The 23,063-nt window shown below is 36.5% G+C and overlaps 1 protein-coding gene across 4 annotated transcripts in view; it reads left to right on the top strand.

Moving 5' to 3' along the window:
- The window catches only part of XPOT (exportin for tRNA), a 29,137-nt gene extending 6,404 nt beyond the window's left edge, over positions 1-22,733 (top strand). For all 4 annotated transcript variants that reach the window (XM_075427781.1, XM_075427780.1, XM_075427782.1 and 1 more), the window contains exons 4-25: positions 619-675; positions 2,230-2,299; positions 3,485-3,703; positions 4,276-4,460; positions 4,832-5,000; positions 6,317-6,553; positions 6,893-6,931; positions 9,803-9,865; positions 10,829-10,953; positions 11,827-11,971; positions 12,128-12,247; positions 12,420-12,514; positions 13,313-13,382; positions 13,825-14,063; positions 14,563-14,848; positions 16,672-16,861; positions 18,099-18,215; positions 18,301-18,416; positions 18,913-18,960; positions 20,439-20,510; positions 21,625-21,681; positions 22,159-22,733. In XM_075427781.1, coding sequence (XP_075283896.1) covers positions 619-675; positions 2,230-2,299; positions 3,485-3,703; positions 4,276-4,460; positions 4,832-5,000; positions 6,317-6,553; positions 6,893-6,931; positions 9,803-9,865; positions 10,829-10,953; positions 11,827-11,971; positions 12,128-12,247; positions 12,420-12,514; positions 13,313-13,382; positions 13,825-14,063; positions 14,563-14,848; positions 16,672-16,861; positions 18,099-18,215; positions 18,301-18,416; positions 18,913-18,960; positions 20,439-20,510; positions 21,625-21,681; positions 22,159-22,185 — 2,746 coding nt within the window. In that variant the 3' untranslated portion in view covers positions 22,186-22,733. The remainder of the gene's footprint in view (positions 1-618; positions 676-2,229; positions 2,300-3,484; positions 3,704-4,275; positions 4,461-4,831; positions 5,001-6,316; positions 6,554-6,892; positions 6,932-9,802; positions 9,866-10,828; positions 10,954-11,826; positions 11,972-12,127; positions 12,248-12,419; positions 12,515-13,312; positions 13,383-13,824; positions 14,064-14,562; positions 14,849-16,671; positions 16,862-18,098; positions 18,216-18,300; positions 18,417-18,912; positions 18,961-20,438; positions 20,511-21,624; positions 21,682-22,158) is intronic.
- The last annotated feature ends 330 nt before the right edge of the window (positions 22,734-23,063 follow it).

The following is a 23,063-nucleotide window of genomic DNA, read 5'->3' as shown; positions in this document are numbered from 1 at the left end:
AGTGAGTGCTTTCTTGTAAATGATTTATTAAAACTTCTGACTGCAATAGAGTGTGCGGTAATTAATAAAACCACAAAAAAAATTGAAAATAGCATTTTATAATCTGTAGCAAAATACATTGGCTGTTACAATTTTTAGATAAGATAAAAAACTTATGTAAACTACATAGCACGTGGACTGTCCCTTCCTAATCTATACCTCAGTTTGTCTTTAGCTTTGCTCTTTAAGACACAGTGTCTAACTTGCACTTGGTATACTGACGGACCCCGAATGTATTATTGCAGCCTGACAGGTTTCTATAAAGGCAAGATACAATGGGTATTGTAGTTTTGTATGTTCAGTACCGAAATCAAAGCATAACAAATTGGTGGCTGTAGAAAAAAAAGATTATAATAGCAAATACAAGTATTAGTTTAACAGTTGCTCATTTTTACCAGATGAGTTGCTCAAGCATTTGTCTTTTTTGCTTTGAACTAAGAGCTGTAGTGGTTTTTTTTGGTGCACAATAATTCTTGATTTGCCGAAGGGACCACCTGGGTGTAATATTTGAGGAATTTTTTCTTCCCAGAGAAGCGTACCATGTTGCCACTAGTAACAAAGTTTTCTTTTCTTTTCTAGTGATGATCACATCAAGTTCTTTTGCTTTCAAGTTCTGGAACATCAAATTAAGTTCAAGTGAGTAATCTTTCTTGACACCAGCCATACACATCTATTTAATTTTCCCTTTTTATTCTGCTCACAAAGAAACTTTAAATGGTATCTGTCATCTTGGTGGGACTGGTGAGATGGCTTTAATCCAGTCCAGAGGACTTTCTTGTATTTCTTCACCTTTGCTGAGAGAGAGGTAGTTGGATTTTGAGCAGCATTTGGGTTCTGATCAGAATGCTCTACTTCACTAGTCTTAACACCTGTGTATGGCCCAACACAGACCCAGTTACGAAGGATTACTTGAAACTTACTTAGCCCTTCCTTTCTGGAGATTCAAGCCTTATTCTGTACTCTCACTGGTTTTTGCAGAAGAATCCTGCAGGCAGCAGCCTTGCTCAGTACAGAGTCCTGGACTTCAGACAAAGCCCTATTCATTCAGTAACCATGGCAGAGGCGTTAAGAGAAAGTAGTCTTTTCACTGTGTGGTGTTTTCATAGAATCATAGTTTTAGGAAAAAAATACTTTGAAATAATGTGACTTTCGTTGCGTGGGACAGTATTTTTTTTTTTTTTTCCCACACTTTAGGCTCCTTTGGTCAGAACACTGTGGCAGAAGTGTCTGCCTATTGGAATATCATCGTGGCTAGTTGCAATACACTGACCATGTGGTTCGGGCTTTAGACAGGAATAAGGTGTATTTTGTGACTGATTTTTGCAAATACATATCAGCAAAGATGAAAGACTTAACTTTCTGTCTTTTTTATTTAACTGATTATACCTCATTGTCCATCTTCCTGTGCTTGTTCTACTCTTGTCATCTGCTTCCTGAGTATGTTTTCTCTTGTTTTCCTGCTTCTTATTTTCTCTGAGCGTTTTCAGTGGGGTTGCTTTTTTCTTCTCCTTCATGACTTGTGACAGGAACACTGGAGTCACATTCAGCCGAGCAGTCATTCCTCTTAGGGACTGTACCAAAGCTGTAGCTAGCTCTGTCGTAAGGAGAGTATGCTCAGCTTAGCCGGTGCTGGGAAAGAACAGATTATGTGGATAGTATTTGAGGTGGGCTGGTTATAATGTCGAATTTTGCCCAGACTTTATCCATGATGTAAAGCAGAATTACTCATTTGCTGTTTTTGTCTTGACATATGTCTAATAATAAATGTACTGTAGTCAGATCAGTGAATGACTTCCTTGCGCTCACTATTGACAGTCTTTAACGTGTAGCAAAAAGTCTGAGCATATACAGATGTCTTTTTCCTTCTTCCCATGGCTTATGGTCAGATGTGTATTTTTGAGGGTCATAAGTCCTGTCCCTGATAGAGCAGCCTTCCTGCAAAATTTCAAGCTTCTACTCCAGTATAGGAGACTAGTGCCTCAAAATGTAATCCATTAATAAGGGCAAAATGGTTTTCCTTGTTTTTGACTCAAAATTTTAACATGCAAATAGCTGTGTAAAGTCCTTTTCTAGGAACCTTTCATTTACATTAATGTGCGATATTGTATGCAATATTAGAAGAGTTGTTGCGTTACTGAATGTTGCGCTTGTCATAAAGCAGTTGTATTTTGATCTCATGCTTTGTTTCAGATACTCTGAACTTACTGAAGTCCAGCAGCAGCTAATTAGGGAAACACTCATAACATGGCTGCAAGCGCAGGTAAGTACGTCCCTTCACAGCAGTCTTACATAGTAGTCTAACGTAAGGCATTGAGTGTGGGCTGAAAGTTTAATCTGTCACTTGAGTTTAAAGATGGCTTCCTGAGGACATCCGGTATCTGATGGTTAAAAGCTTTTAACATGCTAATCTTTATTAGAAATTCTTTAAATCAGATGTTGTAAAGAAGTCTGCTTGAACTTGTTACTAAATATGATACTCTTACGTTGGATAGTGATTGTGGTCTAATCAGTTGTGTGTGAAATAAGGAGTATTAAAAGCTTCCCTTTAGAGAAGTATAATCCAGATTCCTGATGTTCCTGAGTGTCTGAGGGAGGAGGAGTAATTCTCTTTTTAAGACCCTCCTGGCCTAACTCCTGTCTACTTAGAATACTAGCAGATGTTTATGAATGAACAGCATTGCTCTTCTGTTAATACTATGGCAGAGTACTGGCTGTTCTTAGTTGTGGAATTAGTTACTTCAGCTGAACATGTACCACCAGCTGGACCCAAGAGTTTTCAATCAGCAGAACCATGAAGTGGGCTGATGGAAGTCTTTGCACATACCTGCCATTATCTAGTTACCATTCCACTTCTGCACTGGAAATTAGCATAGTTGCTTTGTTTGTAGAAAGTTTAACAGTAGGAAGTGGAATATAACACAACTTGAAAAATAACAGATTGTTGTGAAATGGATTAAATTGCTTTTAATTTTTATTTGTGACAAACTTTTATTTAGGAGGAGTTTATGGAAAAGGGGAAGGAGAGAGAGATTGGTAGTGGTAGATGCCTCCCCCAGTGAGCTTAGATTTAGAAACTTTCTGTGTTATTCTTAAAGCTAACATCTAATTTAGGCACGAGCTAGCTACAAGAGGACTGTAACTTGTTTTCTGGAAGTTCCTATTTACTCCTTTCACCAAACTAACAAATTAGCTTTTAGTCTTTGAATAGTACACTTAATGTCTTAGTACTGAATGAAAGGCTTAGGACTGTATCACCCAGAGAGAATGTTTTCCCTGTTTCATTACAATTTAGCTAAGTTTGCATCAAAATCCTTGGAAAAGTAAGGTTTTTTATGGACATCAGCCAGGAAGAGAGTTAGTACATTAATCACTATACAGACATCAACAAGCATATATCATTCTTCTCTAATAAGAATATACAATTAAAATATCTTGTTTTTACCAGATGCTGAATTCCCAGCCTGAGAAGACTTTTATTCGCAACAAAGCAGCACAAGTCTTTGCATTGCTTTTTGTTACTGAGTATCTCACAAAATGGCCCAAGTTTTTTTTTGATATTCTGTCAGTAGTTGACCTTAATCCACGAGGCGTGGATATGTACCTCAGAATCCTGATGGCTGTTGATGCTGAGCTGGTAGACCGGGATGTCGTTCATACATCAGAGGCAAGTTACTATTTTGCGTTGATATTTGTTTTCAACCTTCAAAAAGCTCTCTTTAATTAGAGCAGAAGACTTGCAGAAGTGGTGTGTTTTTTTCCTATGGCAACTCTGCCTTAGAGACATTAGGTGGTTTAGATCCAAAAGCCATATGTTGTTTAATGCTTTTTATGATTTCATACTTTTCAGTTAATGTATTTTTTGCTCAAAGAGCTAGCAAACAAAAACTAATGCACTGAGTTAACCAATTTAATGTTAGACTGACTCATTTTAAAATGTTGATTTCTTGTAGTGCCTGTTCTAAGGAGTCCTAGCATCAAAAATCCCTTTAATGATCTAGAAAACTTTCCCCCTTGTCTGCCTTTCTTCAGTGTTTGGGCATTGTGGTAGAAAAAAGGAGCGGAAACTAGGGCATTTTGGTTTTATTTCTTGCAAGAAAAATAAGTGCTCTTTTTGGGTTTCTGATTTGTTTATCTTGCTAGGACAAGTGGTGTCTGGTAGTGGATGCAAAAATGCTACTAATTTGACAAGATGCTAATCTATGACAAGACTGATTTATCCTCTTTCTTTATTGATAGGAGGCTCGTAGGAACACCTTGTTAAAAGATACCATGAGGGAACAGTGCATTCCGAGTTTGGTGGAATCATGGTACCAAATCTTACAAAACTATCAATATAATAACTCAGAGTTGACATGCCAGTGCCTTGAAGTAGTTGGAGCTTATGTATCCTGGATAGATTTGAGCCTGATAGCCAATGAAAGGTAAGGGTTTTTTGGTGGAATATGTTTGCAAAAATAACCTTGATAGCGTGCTGACTGTATTTCTATGAAACAGAATTAAAACTCGTCTTTGAAAAAGGACTTTAATTGTATACAAATCTCTGGAGTTTTGTTGTTTTGTTTTTTTTAGTAGAGGGATTGACTTTGCAAGCCAAATTGATATAATGGCCGAAATAGACACTACACAGTTTGCTGGGTTCTCCTTAAAATGTATAAAATGCTGGGTTTAGTCAGTACAATACACTTTAAAACCATCTTATAAAAAGAAACCATTATAAATATGTACACAAATAATACAAAGCTTCTATAATATGCTACTATGTACTTATAAAAATAATTTTTATTCTTTGAAGGTTTATAAATATGCTGCTAGGTCACATGTCTGTGGAAGTTCTCCGGGAAGAAGCGTGTGATTGTTTGTTTGAAATTGTAAATAAGGGAATGGACCCAATTGATAAAACAAAATTGGTTGAATCTTTATGTCAAGTGTTGCAGTCTGCTGGCCTCTTCAGTATTGATCAGGTTCGTATGTTGATTTTTTTACAGTCGGAATGAGTGGTAGGTTTCTGGCGGTTCTTAAATAAGCAAATGAACAGAAAACTATAAAACTGAGTCCACAGATTAGGGAGAATTCATTGTGCTTCTGCATCACAGCTAAATGCTTCTTACACTTTTCTCATACTTAAATTAACAGCTTGTTATTAATATTCCTTATTCATTTAAAACACACTGCATTTTGTTTGTCCTCAGCAGGAGTTTTTAATTTTAGAAGCAACATATGATGTAACTCCTGTTCCTCTCCTAAAGCATGTTGTGCTTACTGTTAATGCTGCTGCTGTGTTTCATTGCCTTGAGTCTTCTTTTCTGCACGATTCTGTAGTAGGTATTGTAGCCAGGGTAGAGTTTTTTAGGATGAGACATTAGATCAGCTGTGCATAATGAGGTAGGGGAGAGAGCTTTCATAAGAGTACATATGCTGTTCTGTGTGTCTGCACCGTCAGACGTAAGGCTTGAAATTCCTATCTGTAAGCTGGAAAAATATATCTACTAACCAAACACACGTTCCCTGGCAGTTGCAGTGTTTAAGGAACAGCTGTTTGCTCCCTGCCATGGAGAAAGAGTAACCAATCCTTACAAAGCGGTAGTCCTTAGATTGCAAGGCAGTTGTCTCTTCATTTTGAAGCCTTTGTCAAATTTGTGTTCCTCCTAGAATGTAGAAAATGTGCGTTCATCAATTCAGGAGGTGTTCCTCTAAAAATCTTGTATCAGTCTCTCTAAGGAAGACCTGTTGTTATTCTGCTTTTGTACAGTTATGGCAGGGAGCAAAGCATCTGTTTGGGGTGGCTGATCTAGGGATATTTCTCAGTTCTGATCTATGTATTTCAGCAAAAGCAAGCCATAAATATTTGATACTAACTAACAGGCAGTACTGAAAGTTAGTCGTTATCAGTATTTCTGAAGTGAGCTACAGCTGTTAATTCTTTGAAGTTTTCCCATAAAAAGATTTTCCTCTTATACAGCCTAAAATTTATGGTAGGTATATGCTTCTGCTTTTATTTTGAACCTGCTTCTTGCTTTAAAGTAAAAAAAGAAACTAACCTGAAGAGATGAAGTAAGCTACTGTTGTATAATAGGACAGCCAAATCTGGCATTGCTTTGATTAGTCTCTCTCCATTCCCCCGGGGGAAACAAACCAGGCAATTGTACTTTCCATCTAGGAGACAAATGTTGGTTTTACTTCTGCATGTTAGACATGGATACTAGTCATGTACATACTCATGGCATTTAAACATGAGCTCTGCTAGTGTTTGTAATCGGATATCTGGGTTTTTTTGCAGGAAGATGACGTGGATTTTCTGGCCAGATTTTCGAAGCTGGTCAATGGGATGGGGCAAGCATTAATAGCTAGTTGGACTAAACTGATAAAAAATGGTGATATGAAGAGTGCTCAAGACACTCTGCAAGCTATTGAAGCAAAAGTGGCCCTAATGTTGCAACTGCTAATTCACGAAGATGATGACATCTCATCTAATATCATCGGGTTTTGTTACGACTACCTTCACATCTTGAAACAAGTAAATATGTCTGGCTTCAATTTAACATCACTTTCTGACATATGATTTAGTTTGATTTTTGTAGGAATATATGAATCTCATACTATGTGCACGTTGACTTGCAAAATAGATTTTTTTTTTTTTTTTTTACTAATTAGCATTCAGTATCTTTAATGGCTGTGGTCATGCTATTTCTATAGTGTTGTTTAGAAATCTCAGGGAATTGGGTTAAATCTTACGTTAAGTGGAAAGAAGGTTTGCAGAGCATATGGCTGTTAGGAAAAGGCAGCTTTGCTTTTTTATTGGACAGCAACAAAGGAGTTACTATGCAAAACATAACACTTGAAACTTATTTTACAGCTTTCTGCACTTTCAGACCAACAAAAAGCTAATGTAGAGGTAAGTATTTTTCTGCTAGATTTTTTTTTTAGTAACACACTGGGTCAAAATTTTCCATTTTGTTGAAACAAATCACGTTTTATTTATGTGCCTTGAAGTGTGTGTGTGTGACTAATTAAAAGGGAAGACTTAAATGTAAGGACAGTATGTTCCATCTCCTGCTAAGTAACTACAGCTGTTTCTTTAAATAGTAAACCTAGATTGAATTGTGTATGAAGATGAAAGCTATTTTAGAGCTGGTCTTCCTAAGCAACTCTTACGTGTATGTTGGTAAGCCCCTGTACAGTTGATAATGTTCTTAAATCAAGACAGAAAAGGAGGGGTTTTTCCTGAAGCTTTATATTTTTACGAAAACTTGCCCTAATTCCAAAGGATTGGAAGAAGTATGGAAAGGGTTGTCATAATACTTAACCCTTGATAGTACCATAAGTTAAACTTATGAAAGAAGCTGCAACTGAAATATAACAGTTGTACTTGTAATGAGCAGTTATACGTTAATCGTTACACTAAACTATGCATTAAGCCTAAGTTTATCTATAAAGCATTAAGTTTAATAAATAAACTTCATGTCCAGTTTTGGAGGTAGTAAACTTTGTTGTTTTTTTAATCACAGTCCTTTTTAAATTCCTTTTCCATATGACCCTTCTGCACCAGTGTGGATGTACTAATTTAGATGTTGAACTGATCAGATTGGTGCAGGTGTTTTGTAAGTTCATATAGCTGACAGCTGTGATTCCTTTTCCTTTACAAAGAAAACTGAATTCTGTACCAGTTGTAACATGAAAAGTTGAATTTGGATAACTGTGGTCTAGATTATCTTGATCTGGTTTTGTCTAATGTCTGTTTAAATTGGAGGAGGTAACACAAGAAGAGAAGTTTGAGAACATCACTGAATCTTATTGTTGCTCTGTGTCTTTTGTTCTTATAATTGAATCAAACCAAATTACTGCAGTGCACTTAAGACACTTACAATTTGAATGTGTTACTGTCCTGAAATCTATTGTTTTGTTAAATTTGCTTTCATACTGAAGAACTTTGTTATAATTACTTCTTAATTTTACTGAGCACTTCTTGAGGATTTGTGTTAAACTGAGAAGTGGTCATACCAATTTTCTTCTTTCGTCCAACTCGTAAGAAGAAAGTATTTGGAAATAGTCTAAATCTTATTGCTGTCCGACTTAAGCTTTAAATTGCATGCTTAGCAGCATTCCTTTAAAGTTTTGCACCTAAGAAGTTCTCACTTTCAACTTATTCATTATTTGAATAGGAAAAAAGGGGATCTTGTTTATTGTGTCTCTGAAGTCCCAGAGTATTTTCTCATCAGCAGGATTACAGTTTTAATTCTTAAAATGACAGGTGTTTCTAAGCATTTCTGGCTACAAGTGTATCACATTAATATTTTGCAGTTATTTTAATTCTTTATATGACTTCTTACAGAGCAGCAGAGACTTCTCAGAAATGCTGACACTTGGTGTAAATGGAACGCCTGGTCACATTCTTGCTATTTGACCATGTTCTTCCTCCAAGTATTACAAGTGTCTGTTTCTGCAAGAACACCAGGAATTTCAGTTCAGTAACCCAATTTTAATTCATTGGTCCATTGTGGTGTTACAGAATTTAAAGTTTTGCACTTACAGTGCAAAATACGTAATTGTGATTCATTTGTCAAAAGTTTGTAGGGTTTTTTTTCAAAATTTACCTCATTCACTTGTTTAATATTTGTCTGAAATTTATGGCTATCTGCATTCAGAACCTCCAGTGCTGGAAGAGAATTGCAAAATGCCAATCAAGTTCTTGCTGATATGATCAGCATTTTCATTTGCTGCAGTTATAGTAAAAGCTGTTGGATACTGAATTTAATTAATATGAAAAGACACAAATTTGGCTTTTCACCTGGTAGTAGGTGTAGGGATGAGGTACTCTCAAGTGCTGATCAAATAATTCTGCTGAGTCTTCTGCAATATTCAGTGAACGGGTTCCTTGTAACAGGTATATGGATATGGCCTGTTTTGTAGGTTCCCTAGAACAAACTGTTCAAATAAAGTGAAAATTAAAATACAGTAGATTTGTTAAACACTTGTTTTAGCTAACTGTGAGTCCAATTTCTATCCATCCTGAAAAGCATGAATAGAATTGACTACTCCGTGTATGTTAAACATTAAATCAGAGTTCTAAAAACCTGAATGCTTAGTAGGATCAAAGTGATACATTTAGAGTTTGAGACTTCAGTAGAGACGAGATCAAATCTTTATTCCTGTTTTGGGACTTACCAACAGTCCCTACTAAAGTGAAATTGCACATCAGTGCCTTGACTAATCTAACAACTTGCTGCTGCTGAAAAGGGAAGGTTTTGCTCTTCTTTTTCTGCTTTGCTGCTTCTGGCTCTTACTCTTGGATTCTTTGCTGAACCAATTCAGCTCGTTAACCTGTCCCAAAAAAAAGCTTTCAAGGATGTTGAGCTATTAGAGAAGTTAATGTTACGACTAAGCTGACCTGCCCCTTTAAAACAGGATCTTGGACAACCTGTTTAGCTTCCTCTGCCTAGTTCAGTCATCTGAACTGCTTTTTTCAATGTGAACCAAATGGCACAGATTATAAGCAGGAAACAAAGCCAGATAATACTGTCAGAGACTGAGAGCTCCAAGTCGTCTATGTTGTGTATCTGGAATGGCATCTGTGTATTGTTTGGGTAAAATCCATCTGTTTTAATTTGGACTGTTACTTCTGCTAAACCTCTGAAATAATTCAAGTGGGATTTAAAATATTTGTAAACATTTAACGCTTGCTTTAATGTTCCTTTACTGTAGGATTTTAACTGTTGCTTCTTATCACTTGTCTGCTTCTACACTTACAGTTCTGTTTTTATCTTAGGCAATCATGTTGGCTGTTATGAAGAAGTTGACATATGATGAAGAATATAATTTTGAAAATGAGGTATTGTGTTATATGAATAAACAGACAAATGCAGCTTGCTTTTAAAATCTGTATGTTTCGTAGACTAAGGATTTGAAGGTAGGAAGCAAAGGTCTGTAGGCTGAATTTTTTTTCCTATGTGGAAAGCTTTTTAAACCTCTGGGCATGTCTGCATAGGACAAAACAACATAGTAAAGGGAAGTCCAAGCCACTTCAGTTAACAGAGTATTTCTGGCTGCATTTGTGCAGAACTATTCCTAGACAAATACAGCTGTGCTGTTAGCTAAACATAGCTGTTGAGCTGGCTTGTTCAGTGTGAGTTTGCATGTTTCTGCACATCATTTCTGTCTTGCAAAAAGATCTGAGAAACACTGTGTCATAAAACTCTTTAGGAGATGCTGTTTGACGTACTTCAGATGGTCAAACCTCTGCAAAAATAAACTAAAAGAGGCGGAAGGTCTTCGATTTCACCTTCCTCCCATGCTTACATCTCTGTCAGCCAGCAATAATGATTGAATATGTTAGACTTACTTTTGCTCCAGGCTGTTCAGAGAGCTATAGTTTTAAAAAGGTCGAGTAAAACTGTATGCAGTCCATCATGAATGTTTCTGTCAGTTTAATTTTAAAACTAAGCTGGATGCAGAGAAAGAACATCTTTGAGGAGTGAGTCAATTTTCAAGAACTGGGTCAATAAGGCTTTGCCAAGAGCATTTTATTTCTTGTACTTTGGCAGTTTTCAGTTTGGAGAGCCTTTTTAATATGTTTCTGGACTGAATGCAGTAGATCTTGAACATACTGCAATCGGCCAAAAAAAGGAGCCTGTCGTTGTGTTGCAAGAGCATAGGGGTGAGCATTATTGAATTCTCTGAGTGTGTATGCTGTTCTCATATGTACGCGTTTTTTTGTAGGTGTAATTGTATGAAGTGGTGTGGATTAATTTAAACACAAAAATATGGCCTTCACTGACATATGAATGCTTTGTAGGGTGAAGATGAAGCAATGTTTGTGGAGTACAGAAAACAGTTGAAACTGTTGCTGGACAGACTTGCTCAGGTCTCACCAGAGTTACTGTTGGCATCTGTCCGCAGAGTTTTTAACACTACACTGCAGTAAGTTGGAGCTTTTAACTTGTTTACACAATGCCCTTAGCTTTTTTTGCCTTTTGTAACTGTCAGAGTTTGTAATGAATGTAAGTGTGAAGCCAATTGATAGAATGAGCTTGTTACAACTTTATGCAAAGTTCTATTTATCATGATCTTTTACTCAGCTGCTTATAAAGAATAAGCTTTCTCTTCATAACCTTAAATGGCAGCTAATTTTTTTTCCTGGAGATCTCTTGATCTTTGTCACTTACATGCACAGCAACAGCCATTTAGACAGGTGTTCACTTTACATCTCAAGGAAATCCTAATGAGATGTGACAAATAAATTTGTGTATTACTGCTGTCAGAAAACGAAGATTGGATAGGGAAAAGAAACAAAACTGAAGTATTTTTTACAAAAAGAGCAGAACCAGTCCAGGAAACTATGCATGTAAATAAAGAAACATTGCTAGTTGCCTGACTAGGAGGACAGTTGTGTCTATACAAATATGAGTCTCCTATTGTTGGTGACTTCCTTGTACCTTGCTCGTTAGCGAGCCCTCTTTTTAAGTGAAGCTGAATGGCTTGTCCACATGTCATAGTAGGTGGTTTTGTACCCAAGTACTTCAAGAAGTCTGTAGCTTTCAAGTTGAAACTGGTGGAAGAAAATTGGTAGTGGTAGTGGGTAGTGCTCTCACGGAGAGGTGATGCATTCGTGGATAAAGTTTTCCAGAAGCATCCTGAAATACTGCCTAGGTCTTACAGTGTTTTCTTAGTTTAAATCTGCTGGTTTTATACTGTTCATATGAAGAAGGCTCAAAAGAAAATACTAACATGTTAGAACTTTGATTATTTCATAAGCTGCTACAGACTAAGATGATCTTCATGTTCATTCTCTAGGAATTGGCAGACTACGCGATTTATGGAAGTAGAAGTGGCAATAAGGCTGCTGTATATGTTGGCTGAGGCTCTTCCTGTATCTCATGGTGCTCACTTCTCTGGTGATGTTACAAAAGCTACGGCTTTACAAGACATGATGAGAACGGTAAGCATGTGTGTTGTGGAAGCTATTTAAAAACACTAATAAAAACTGGAACGTTGCAGTTCAAATGGCTCATCTTAATTACCACCATGTCACCTACATTGTAATGTGGTGTTATAAATGGCCAATGTACTAACTTGCTAATGCTTTTATTTGTAGCTGGTGACTTCTGGTGTTAGTGCCTATCAACATACATCAGTGACCCTGGAATTCTTTGAAACAGTGGTTAGATACGAAAAATTCTTTGCTGTTGAACCTCAGCACATTCCAGCTGTTCTAGTAAGTTTTGTCTCATTTGCATTTTCGACTAGGTCAGTTCTGTAGACTTAGGAAATTTTCATATTTTCTGAAGGTCGCTGAAGAAGCTGGGTTTCTTAAATAGCTGAATGATTAGCCCCACCCCCCGCCCTTGCTTAGGGATTCTAAGACTGAGATGCTTTCTTGATTGCAGATGGCATTTTTAGATCACCGTGGTCTTCGCCATACAAGTCCCAAAGTCCGAAGTCGAACAGCTTACCTCTTTTCCAGATTTGTCAAGTCTCTTAAGTGAGTAAAGCTGTTACAAATGTATCCAGTTTGCACAGAATTTACCATACATAGCCCTTCCGGGTATCATAGTTATCACTGGAACAGGCTGGGCTTCCAGTGGACTGCAGTGAAGTAATACATCGAACCAGTGCTCTGGCAGGGTTGTCCTGTTGTGTGATACTGAGGTAGCAGTGGAAAAATTTGTCACAGAACAAAGAACTCAAATACATATGCTCAGCTTATTTTGATTAGATGTTAAAACTGATCAACAATGTAAGTGTATGTCCTGCTTTTCCTCAGTGAGCCCAGCTGAGAGTGAGTGGATCTGGAGCCTCCCAGGAGTAACTTTTTCCTGTCCTTGACCAAATTCTCAATATTTACAGAATTTGTACTGATGAAGTTTACTCGGTGTATTAGAGCCCTTCAAACAGTCCTGTCCTGTTGGTCTTGTTTCACAGTCATGTATTTAATGTAGAGGCAGGAGAAGCTCCAAGGTGGTTTAGATTTCAGAAGGATCACATTTTTCAACTGTTAAGAAAAATGTTTCAATCAGACAAGTGAGGCTATTTCTGCATGTTTTAAAAAAATGAGGGAAAAAAATGTTTATTTCCCACTGTGCGGTATATCTGTTTGGCCTGCCACAAGCACCATATCCATAAGCCAGGTTTTTCTACAACTGTCCTTTGATATTTAAAGGGCAGTTCTATATTGAGAAGGTAGTTTAGGGTCTAGCTTTATAGTTTAGATAAAATACCAGGAAGCCTGTAAAAATGCACACACTTCTAAATAGTGTTATGTACTTGTGTTTTACTTCAGTAAGCAAATGAATCCCTTTATTGAAGATGTTCTGAATAGAATACAAGACCTGCTTGAACTTTCTCCTCCTGTGAGTATTTACAGCAGGGTTTTGTACTAAATAAGGCTTACACTTGCTCATTGGTGTGCCTGACTACTTAACGAATTCTAAGCTTAGCACACAAACATTTAAACACAAATAATTGTCTTGTTTTTTTGGTGTGAGATCACTTACATGCTTATATTTGTACCTAATTTTAGTGATCTTGCTTATGTGGGTGTCTGGGAGTATAGGCTAGAGATGGGTATATACAGAAGGCTATCTGTCTGAATTGTTTAAAAATAATTGTTCCTTTAACTGTTTTTACCTGTACTTGACACTTCTACTTAAGTGGGAAGAGAATAAAACTATTGTAAATGTACTGTAGAGATTACTTAGGGATGATTAAAGAAAGAGTAGTATCTTTAAACTTTGAGAAGACAACTTTGATAAAGGACATTTAGTGAATTGTGCCTGTTATCTTCTGTTTTAGGAGAATGGTTACCAGGCTCTGTTAAGCAGTGATGATCAACTTTTCATTTATGAAACAGCCGGAGTATTAATAGTTAACAGCGAATACTCTGCAGAAAGAAAACAGGTTCTAATGAGGAATTTGTTGACTCCACTGATGGAGAAGTTCAAAGTATTGTTAGAAAAACTGGTGATGGCACAAGATGAGGACAGACAGATGGCACTGGCTGACTGCCTCAATCATGCCGTTGGGTTTGCTAGGTAGGTACAGCACAGTGACTCTATGTTTCTAGTTTGAGTAAAAGGGAACTATAAAGGATTTATTGGGAGGAGGGGCTGAGTTTCTACCTGTGCTTTATTGACCTAGAAAATCATCAGTAGTTGTAGAATTTCTTATGGTAGCCCAGAAAACGAGTTAAGTCCCCTTAGAAAATGCTGCTATGGGTGCAGATACAGAGAATATTGAGCAAGCTTATAATGAACCAGCATCTATTCCCTTCCTCAAAAGAATGGTATGGAGCTTTTCTAATCATATGTTGTTTGTAAATTGTTAGAATTCAATTCTCCAAAAACTGCCAAAGTGTAACTAGTGCATGTCAAATAATTCTGTTCATTACTTCCAGTGTTTGGCTCCCATTTCATGAAATGTAATGTTCTAGCTTAGCGCATGGGTGTTAAAGCAATGTTATTCTCAGTGTTATTGCTTCGTCATTGTATTGGAACGTGAGCTTATGTAAAACTTGGTGTATTGCTTTTACAGCCGAACCAGCAAGGCTTTCAGCAATAAGCAAACTGTAAAACAGTGTGGCTGCTCGGAAGTTTATCTGGACTGCTTACAAACATTTTTGCCAGCTCTCAGTTGTCCATTACAAAAGGAAGTTCTGAGAAGTGGTGTCCGCACTTTCCTTCACCGCATGATTATTTGTCTAGAGGAAGAAGTTCTTCCATTCATTCCTTCAGCCTCTGAACACATGCTTAAAGATTGTGAAGCAAAAGATCTTCAAGAATTCATTCCTCTTATAAACCAAATAACAGCTAAGTTCAAGGTATGATATTGAATAAGCTTTTCAGGGTCAAAGTGTTGCTGATACCTCCTCTTTTCTGGTTCCAGAAAACATAGCTATGTGTCAGAACTTCGTCTCGCAATTAGTAAGTAAGCGTATTTCTAAGGCTGCTACTAGGAAACATAGTCTTCAACCACAGTTGTGTCTTGCTGGACTTGAAGTGATTAAATGAGCATTTTCCTTTGATTAGTCTCAGAATTTTATGTTTCTAAATTTTGGGGGTTAATGTTTTAAAATACTACGTCCAGCACAAAATGATTTTTTTATTGACACAATTAACTTCATGCCCACTACCAAAGTGTTAAGCTAACGTTATAAACTGTGCAAGCTCTGAAGTGAATTTTCTCATTTCTTAGATTTCCAGGAGATACAGAGATACAGAAATATCAGCTGCATGTATAAGGAGTAATACTGATTTACAAGATCTCAGTGCAGTGATGTTGCATAAAAATACACTGAGGCTTAGAGTATTGTTATTCAAAATAGATTGACAGACACGGAGGTTTTGAAATGGAGGCATGAGATATGTATTAAGTGGGAGTAGGACTGTCGAGTGAGTATCTACCAAAGGTTCTTGAAGTGTAGCCTTTGAGAGCTTCCTTGTTTCAAGCAGTTCAAAGTCAATGAAATATATGAAGTTACTAACTTGTTACTCGTGGTTTATTCCCTGGAGGTGCCACAAGAATATTGCGCTGTTGTTAATGGATGGGAAATTCATTGCTGTATGAGAAGATTAAGAAGCCCTTTAAATCAGTTTAAATAAGCCTTTTGGCAGAATGCGAAATTAAAATTACTAGAAGTTGAGAAGTGCATTTTGTGAGCTGTGGAACAGAGCCATAATATACCTGTTGGAATCTAGCATGTGGACCTCTGTTTGGTCTATCTCATCTGCAGAGAAAGAATTTTGAAAAATCAAGTATTTCAGAGATTAGGGAGGAAGACACTGCTCAAGTCGTTTTTGCAAGTTATGCTAAAAGCAATTCAAGATAACTGTAGATAATTAAAATGGTCTGTATAAGTTGAAGGTAGGAAAAAAGTCACAGGAGCAAGACTGGACAAGTACCATGTTCAGGTGTAATGTTTAACTTTTTGTGATTCTTTGTCATTCTTATTACAATATGTTAAAATAAAGATCCTAACTTCAATAGTCTCGCCTTGAATACTTTCAAGGTTTTATCTTTAATCGTCTCTTTACCTTGCTTAAGCATTAAGAAATGAACATCTGAGTTGCCTCTTTATGGAACTCTAGGATGTTGCTGAATAGCACACACCTTCAGTTTTCCAGTTCAGAAGTGTTCCACTAATTTAGTGTCCTTACATACAATTCTCACTGCAAGTGTAGGACAGAAGTGACAAGTTTATTCTGTAATGCCAGTACTATTTCAGCTCAGGAAAAGCCAAGTACTACAAAAGATGGCCTGCTGCCAGTTTTAATGTCTCAGAGATGCATTTTCCCTAACTACAGTGACTTTACAATAGCCCACCTTGATATTTCAGGGAATTTGAAATAGTGTCTGTCTGAACAGAAGGGTGAGAAATGCTGAAAAAGCTTCTGTTCCTGCTCGGAATGAGACCAGACAGGACTAGATGTTTTTGTACAAAAGGCTTGAAATAGGTGGCATGTAAGTCAAGATGCAGTTATGTTCATGGGGACCCTGATGTGACTCACTTTGTTATAAGTAGCTGGTACATGAAAATACTAACTTTAAAGGTGAGTCAAAGCTGAGAATTGTAACAAGCTTTTAATTTCCAAATGTTCAGTTTTTGTAACTGTTTGAAATTATACCCTCTTCCAACCTCCACAGACACAGGTTTCACCTTTTCTGCAGCAGATGTTTATGCCACTACTTCGTGCCATTTTTGAGGTGTTGCTCCTTCCAGCGGAAGAAAATGACCAGTCTGCTGCTTTAGAAAAACAAATGTTACGGAGGAGTTACTTTGCTTTTCTGCAGACAGTAACTGGCAGTGGTATGAGTGAAGTCATAGCTAATCAAGGCAAGTAGTTCATTTTCTCAAAGGACAGTACTATGGTTATTCTCATCTAAGTGTGTGTACTAAAATCATTAACCCAGTTCCTGTCAAGTACCATTAACTATGTTAAGATAGAATGGACTAAGGTAAATACAGTATTCAACTTGCCTGTTGCACAAGAATTTGGGTTTGTGAAATCTGGCTATAACAGGCATATTCTTCCTCTTGATCTTTGCAGCTTACATGTGATCACTGGGTCTATAAGAAGAAGAGCGGTGTATAATAAATCCTCATGCATTATTGTATTTGATTGGTGAATCGGAGATGATACAATATATAACGATGTATAGGAATGTTCAAACCTGTTGGGTGAGACTGTTCACAGCTGCCTGTATTCATTGTGGTGTTCATATTCTGAAAGACACATCAGTATTTCTGTAATTTTTTGATTACTACCACTTGATTGTGTTTTCTATGGTAGAAGGCATCATATGACTTAGATATGTATTTACCAGGTTTTCCTCACCCTTAGTGGCCAAATGCATATTGGTGGTTTTCATAAGAGGAATTTGAAGTCAGATGTCCAGTTGCTTGATACTTTTAAGTAATTCTCTCAGTTTGTATTCCATCAAAATGGCTAGGGACTTGAGAAGCTTTAAAGTGACTCATCTGATAGGTGGAGCTCAAAATTCCTTCCCCCCATCCTAAAATGATGGTAATACCTGTGGGAAAAGAAAGGGTGGCATTACGAAGTAGAGAGAGCTTTCTTGAAAGAGGCACTTGGTAGTTGTGGTGGGCCAAGAAATTTTTAAAGGAATCAAACAGGAATAAGCATAGATGCAGCACAGAAATTTGAAGTGTAATAAAAATATCTTTCCATGTATTGAAAGATAAGTGAACTACTTCAGTGCTGCTGAGTTTTAATTAACTCTACCAGGTTTGGGGAGAGAGGAGAAAACTTATATTTGTAAACAGGTCAAAGTACCCCCTCACTTTTGTGTGTGTTAAAGGCCAGAAGAGCAATTAAAATCTCCAAAATAAAATTAAAAAAAAAACAAACCCAAACACAATTATAACCTAAATAAGAGTTGTCTTGCATCGTAGGGGAAACTTCCCAAAAATATTTGAGATTTGTGCAAAAAAGAGCTATTTTGAAGTGGAAGCATGTCTTCCAGGTCAGTATTTATATAAAATAGTGTAAGAGTACAGAAACATTTTAGGCTGCCGGTTGAAATGACAAGCTCATTTTAATGTGTTTAAGGTGCACAGAATGTGGAGCGTGTGTTGTTCACTGTCATTCAAGGAGCAGTGGATTACCCAGATCCTATTGCACAGAAGACTTGTTTTATTATTCTTTCTAAGCTGGTGGAGCTTTGGGGTAAGACTGTCTGTCCATAATTCCTTTGCAGCTGCCACTAGCCATGAAGCAATAATAAGACATGGGATTTTATTTTTCTTTTCAGGAGGTAAAGATGGACCAGTAGGTTTTGCAGACTTTGTGTACAAGCACATTGTTCCTGCATGTTTCTTAGCACCTTTGAAGCAAACGTTTGACTTGGCAGATGCCCAGACAGTGCTGGTGTGTATTATGGACTTTTTTTTCGCTTTTGTTCTTGTGGGGCAGATTCAAGCTAAGAAAGCTGCAGTGGCCATGTGGTATCAAAGATTGTAGTCTCAGAAATAAAATCTCTTGGGTTTTTTAATTGAGGTGCCTGGATGATTGCTTATTTAATATTGTGGTACTGTATTCTGTAGTTCACCTGTGCTCAAAATCAAGCTGGAGAATTGCATATATGAGTATTTAACACAGACCTGTATTACTTACTAACTGATGTTCAGTGAAAGGGAACACACAGAGGTGGCTGTTCTTTAGTTCATTTTGAGTTCAGCTGTGACAGAAATTTTTCTGGTTAGAGTGGAACAAAAATTGTAAGGTTGAAGCTGTTGCATTGTGTGAGGGGAAAATGAGGGAATAATGGCATGAACAAACCCTTGTTTTGGGCCTTGTTAGGTTCTTTGGCTTTCAGTACTTAACAGACTAATTGAACAGTCTAATGTTCTGTATTACATTGCAGGCTTTATCAGAATGTGCAGTGACGTTAAAAACAATTCATCTCAAAAGGGTAAGCTTCATGATATATAATACAGGGAATAACTCTTGCAGGTTTCTTTCTAGTGTTTTTATCAATTTCTAAAAATTGGATACTAGGGTGAATTACTACTCTACTCTTACATATAATAATAGGATGACAGTAATGTTGTGTGGGGATATAGGATCCAGTAGTTCTACCTCCTTAATTACTGCAAAATATTGAGTCTTCATTAAGGAGAAAAACCCGCTCACTTGATTGTTACTGTGTTTAATGGATCAGTTGGCATTCTCTCACTTTCCAGTGTAGTACTTCAGCTGACATCGAAGAGCAATTAGAGATGTGCTATAGAGTACTTTTGTGACAACTATCTTTCAAGTCAGAGACTAGATTGAAAAACATTTATGGGAAAAAATTTAGTATCGCATTGTCTAATGAATAAAACACTATAGCATATTTCTATTTTTAATGGGAAATGAAACAGTTTGTGTTCATGTTACTGTTTCGTGCTACACCTTTTAACTTGCTGGCTAACTTTTCTGTCAGATGTAAGTAAAAGTTACAACTACACAGAAATTGTAAGAAGTTACAAGCTGGCAGAGAAAAGATTGTGTTTTCATTGAGGAGAACTGAGTTTGCTCCTTTTTCACCAAAAACAATGAAGAGAGAAATCTGTAGGAAATCAAGCTTTGGTAAATGAAATCATTTCCTATTACAAATACTATATCTTTTAACGCTACTGATACAAATATGGGAAAATAATCTGAAATATTCTTTTCCCCTCGTGAACTGTATACCATGTTCTAGTTCTAGTGTGAATTAATAAAGTTGATTCACTTTCCCCTGCTAGATGTATTGGGTCATGTTTATATACTGCCTATGTACAGTAATCCCTGTTGTGATGAGAGGTATCTGATAAATGCAGACAAAGAAAACAAAACTTAATGTGATAACCGAAACAGACCTGTCTGCCTGCTTCTCTCAAAGGTTTTGAAGTTCCATTTCATTAGTCCGTTTTTCAGTCCACTGCAAATTACATAGTCAGTGTTACAAGAAGAGAAACTCTATGTCACGGATACTTGGCTACTAAATTTTGCAACGGGAGTAGTATGGTAAAGCAATTGGCAGATACTAATTGCCAAATGTTTAATTTTTTTCTTTCATATGTCGGGTAGTGAAATTAGGGCCACCTTCTTACTTAACTGACTTTTACAGTTGACATGTAACAAACTGACTGGCTGTATTGTAATGCTTATTTCAGTCCATCCTTCTGCTATGTAATGAAAGATACCAAATTGCAGCAGAATCCTTAATGCCAAAATTTAGAAATATTTTACTTGCTAACAACTGAGAATAACATGAGCATTTGGTATTTGATATGCGTAACTTCTCTGTAAAATAGACATGTAGACCATCTGTTTTCAGACTCCTCTGTACCATACAGTATAGGGCTATGACTTCCCATATGTACAAAAATATATTTGTACAAATTGTGTACTGCTTTTCCTTAGGGTCCTGAGTGCATTCAGTATCTTCAGCAAGAATATTTGCCTTCTTTGCAAGTAGCTCCTGAGATAATTCAGGTAGGAATTCCTAAAAGAACATTTGGAAAACTCTTAACAATCATAAATGTTAAATGGGAACAAAATTAATATTGACAAAGTTAACCTCCTACCATCCCTCTGTAAAACTTTGTTCTGATACGCAATATCAGAATAGGATTAATTTAGTGTAAGGAGTAAAGTTACAGCAAGAGTCTGACTAAGCCATCTTCTTACTTTAATTCAGATTTTAACTTGAGGGAAAGGTATCAGAATACCTTTGAGTAATAACTCAAAGTAGTAACTCAAAAGTAAAATGGAGAATGTTGATTGTATAGAAAGTGTGATGATAAAGGCTGTATTCAACACAACAGAAATTTAAGCCGCAGCACCGGTTCTACTGTCAAAAATGACGTACAACATGAAGTGTGGGGTTTTTGTGTGCTTACTCTGGAGTGGTGCAAGAGGGTTCTCAAAAGTGAAATTTTACACCTGACCCTTGTTTCAACATTAAGTATTGCTGGCCATGTGGTAAGAATCGCCATGAAGAAATTGATAGATGAACACTGACAACTTAACTTCAATTGCAACTAATCTGGATACTGTAGTAATAAGGTTTGCTGCACTGGGAGACAAATTGACTTAGCATAGAACTCTCAAGTAGCATTAAATATATGTAAGGATCAAGTATTATCTCTTGCTGGCGCCCCAGTGTTTTCTGATCTAAGATTACAACTTTTTCAAGTGACAGACATGTTCTGCTGTAGTCAAGTCACTTAGTGTGTACATAATGCTTCTTCAGCATAAATGTTCATCTGAAATACTCATTTCAAAGCCACGAGAAGTTACTGGAAAAGTTAGAAGTTTAGAAAGGCCTTGGTTGCAGTCCTCATAGATAGTCCTGATTCTATTAAGCTAAAAGTGAATGTGATATCCTGTATTTGAAAATAGTTTTTTCACCCCAGAATGCACTTGGCCTGTCATAGCCTGTTACAGTTTTTTATCCATAACATGCTTTTCTTTGGTTGGACGTTAGGGAAAATACAAATGAATATCAATGGCTTTATGTACAAGGTATTCTGTATGCTCCTAACGTATCTCTGGTTGTCCTGTTGCTTCATTTAGTTATTTGGTATTTCTTTATTCTTTCTTACAGGAATTCTGTCAAGCACTTCAGCAGCCTGATGCTAAAGTTTTTAAAAATTACTTAAAGGTAAAGATTTTTTTCTTTAAATAGCTTTTAGTTCCATTTGAACTTTGTTACACAATTCAGTCATGGTAGTGACCTGAAGTAAAACTGAAATACTGAATTATTTAATAGATTTAGCTATAGGGAATCTCCAAGTAGTAAAAGCAGTTATTTGCAAAGACAACAGATGTATATCTGCAGAATTGTCACTTATCCTCAGCACCTTGCCATCTCCTCAGTAGCTTGATATTGTTGTGGCCTATGTTTAGTACTTGAAATAACAAAAAAAAGTGATGCTATAATTGTAGAGATTGTATCAGAGTACTTCATTTTTGAGAGTGTGAGTGTAATTGAATAACACAAGTCACATCCTTGAACTTGGTGTGTTAATAAGTATGTTAAACAAAATGAGCTCTGTCAAACTAATTATCTTGCACCTCGACCCTTCCATGTCTTATGTTTCCTTTGTCTTAAAATGTATTTTTAATAAATTTTTACCAGGTATTCTTCCAGAGAGCGAAGCCCTAAGGAAAGTACTGGAATCTCATGTACCTGTTTCCATAATCCAGAACTCTGGTTGTTAATTTATAAAGATGCTAACTCTTGTGCCATTCAAACTGGTTTTGTTTTTAAGAAACATTGCTTTGTGCTCACATCAGTACGTATTTTAGCCTTTCGCAAAAAAGAGAAATGCAAATCCCCCACCTGTCTCAAACATGAAGGTATGTGACAACATGAAAAATTATCTGTATACCCACACAAACTTCTGTTATGTATAGGATGATTTAAGCTTATGAAATGACACTTATTTTTGAAATTAAATGTAAAAATACCTTCAGACCATAGCAATGGTTATTAAAATGTGTACATTTTTGATACTGAGTAAAATGTTTTCATAAGACATAAAACTCATTTGTTCATGTATGGTGACATGAAAATAAAACAATCAGTGTCATTCTTGTAGATAGTCATTTCATTGAATTTCGTCTTAATGATAAAATATATATATACCTCCTATAAAACAGATTGGTTTAATAAATGATTTCATTTAAAAGTAACATCTGGTTCTATCTTTTTTATAAAAAAAATAAAATTTTATCCTGTGAAATATTGAGTCTCTTTGAATCATTTTGGTTGAATCTTTGGAAGGTGCAGCATTCTTTAACCTTCTGGCTGTTACATTTGAGGAACAATTTTTCTGATGCTTGGATAACACATTGTATTGCAGTCTTGCACGTGGAAGATGCTGGCAGAAAAAAAGAACTGCATTCACTGCAATATTTCAGTAGGGTCAATGGTCTATACAGAGGTTTTAATAGGGTGTTGCTACTTCTGTCCCAAAACATACCCGTTGGTCAGTTTGGTTCTTTGCATTTTGTTTAATACTATGACATTAGTTTTTATAG

Source organism: Opisthocomus hoazin, chromosome 8 (assembly GCF_030867145.1).
Source record: "Opisthocomus hoazin isolate bOpiHoa1 chromosome 8, bOpiHoa1.hap1, whole genome shotgun sequence".
In the NCBI taxonomy this organism is placed as follows: Eukaryota; Metazoa; Chordata; class Aves; order Opisthocomiformes; family Opisthocomidae; genus Opisthocomus; species Opisthocomus hoazin.
The sequence above is the reverse complement of the archived record's forward strand: the minus strand, read 5'-3'. Positions and strand labels throughout refer to the sequence as shown.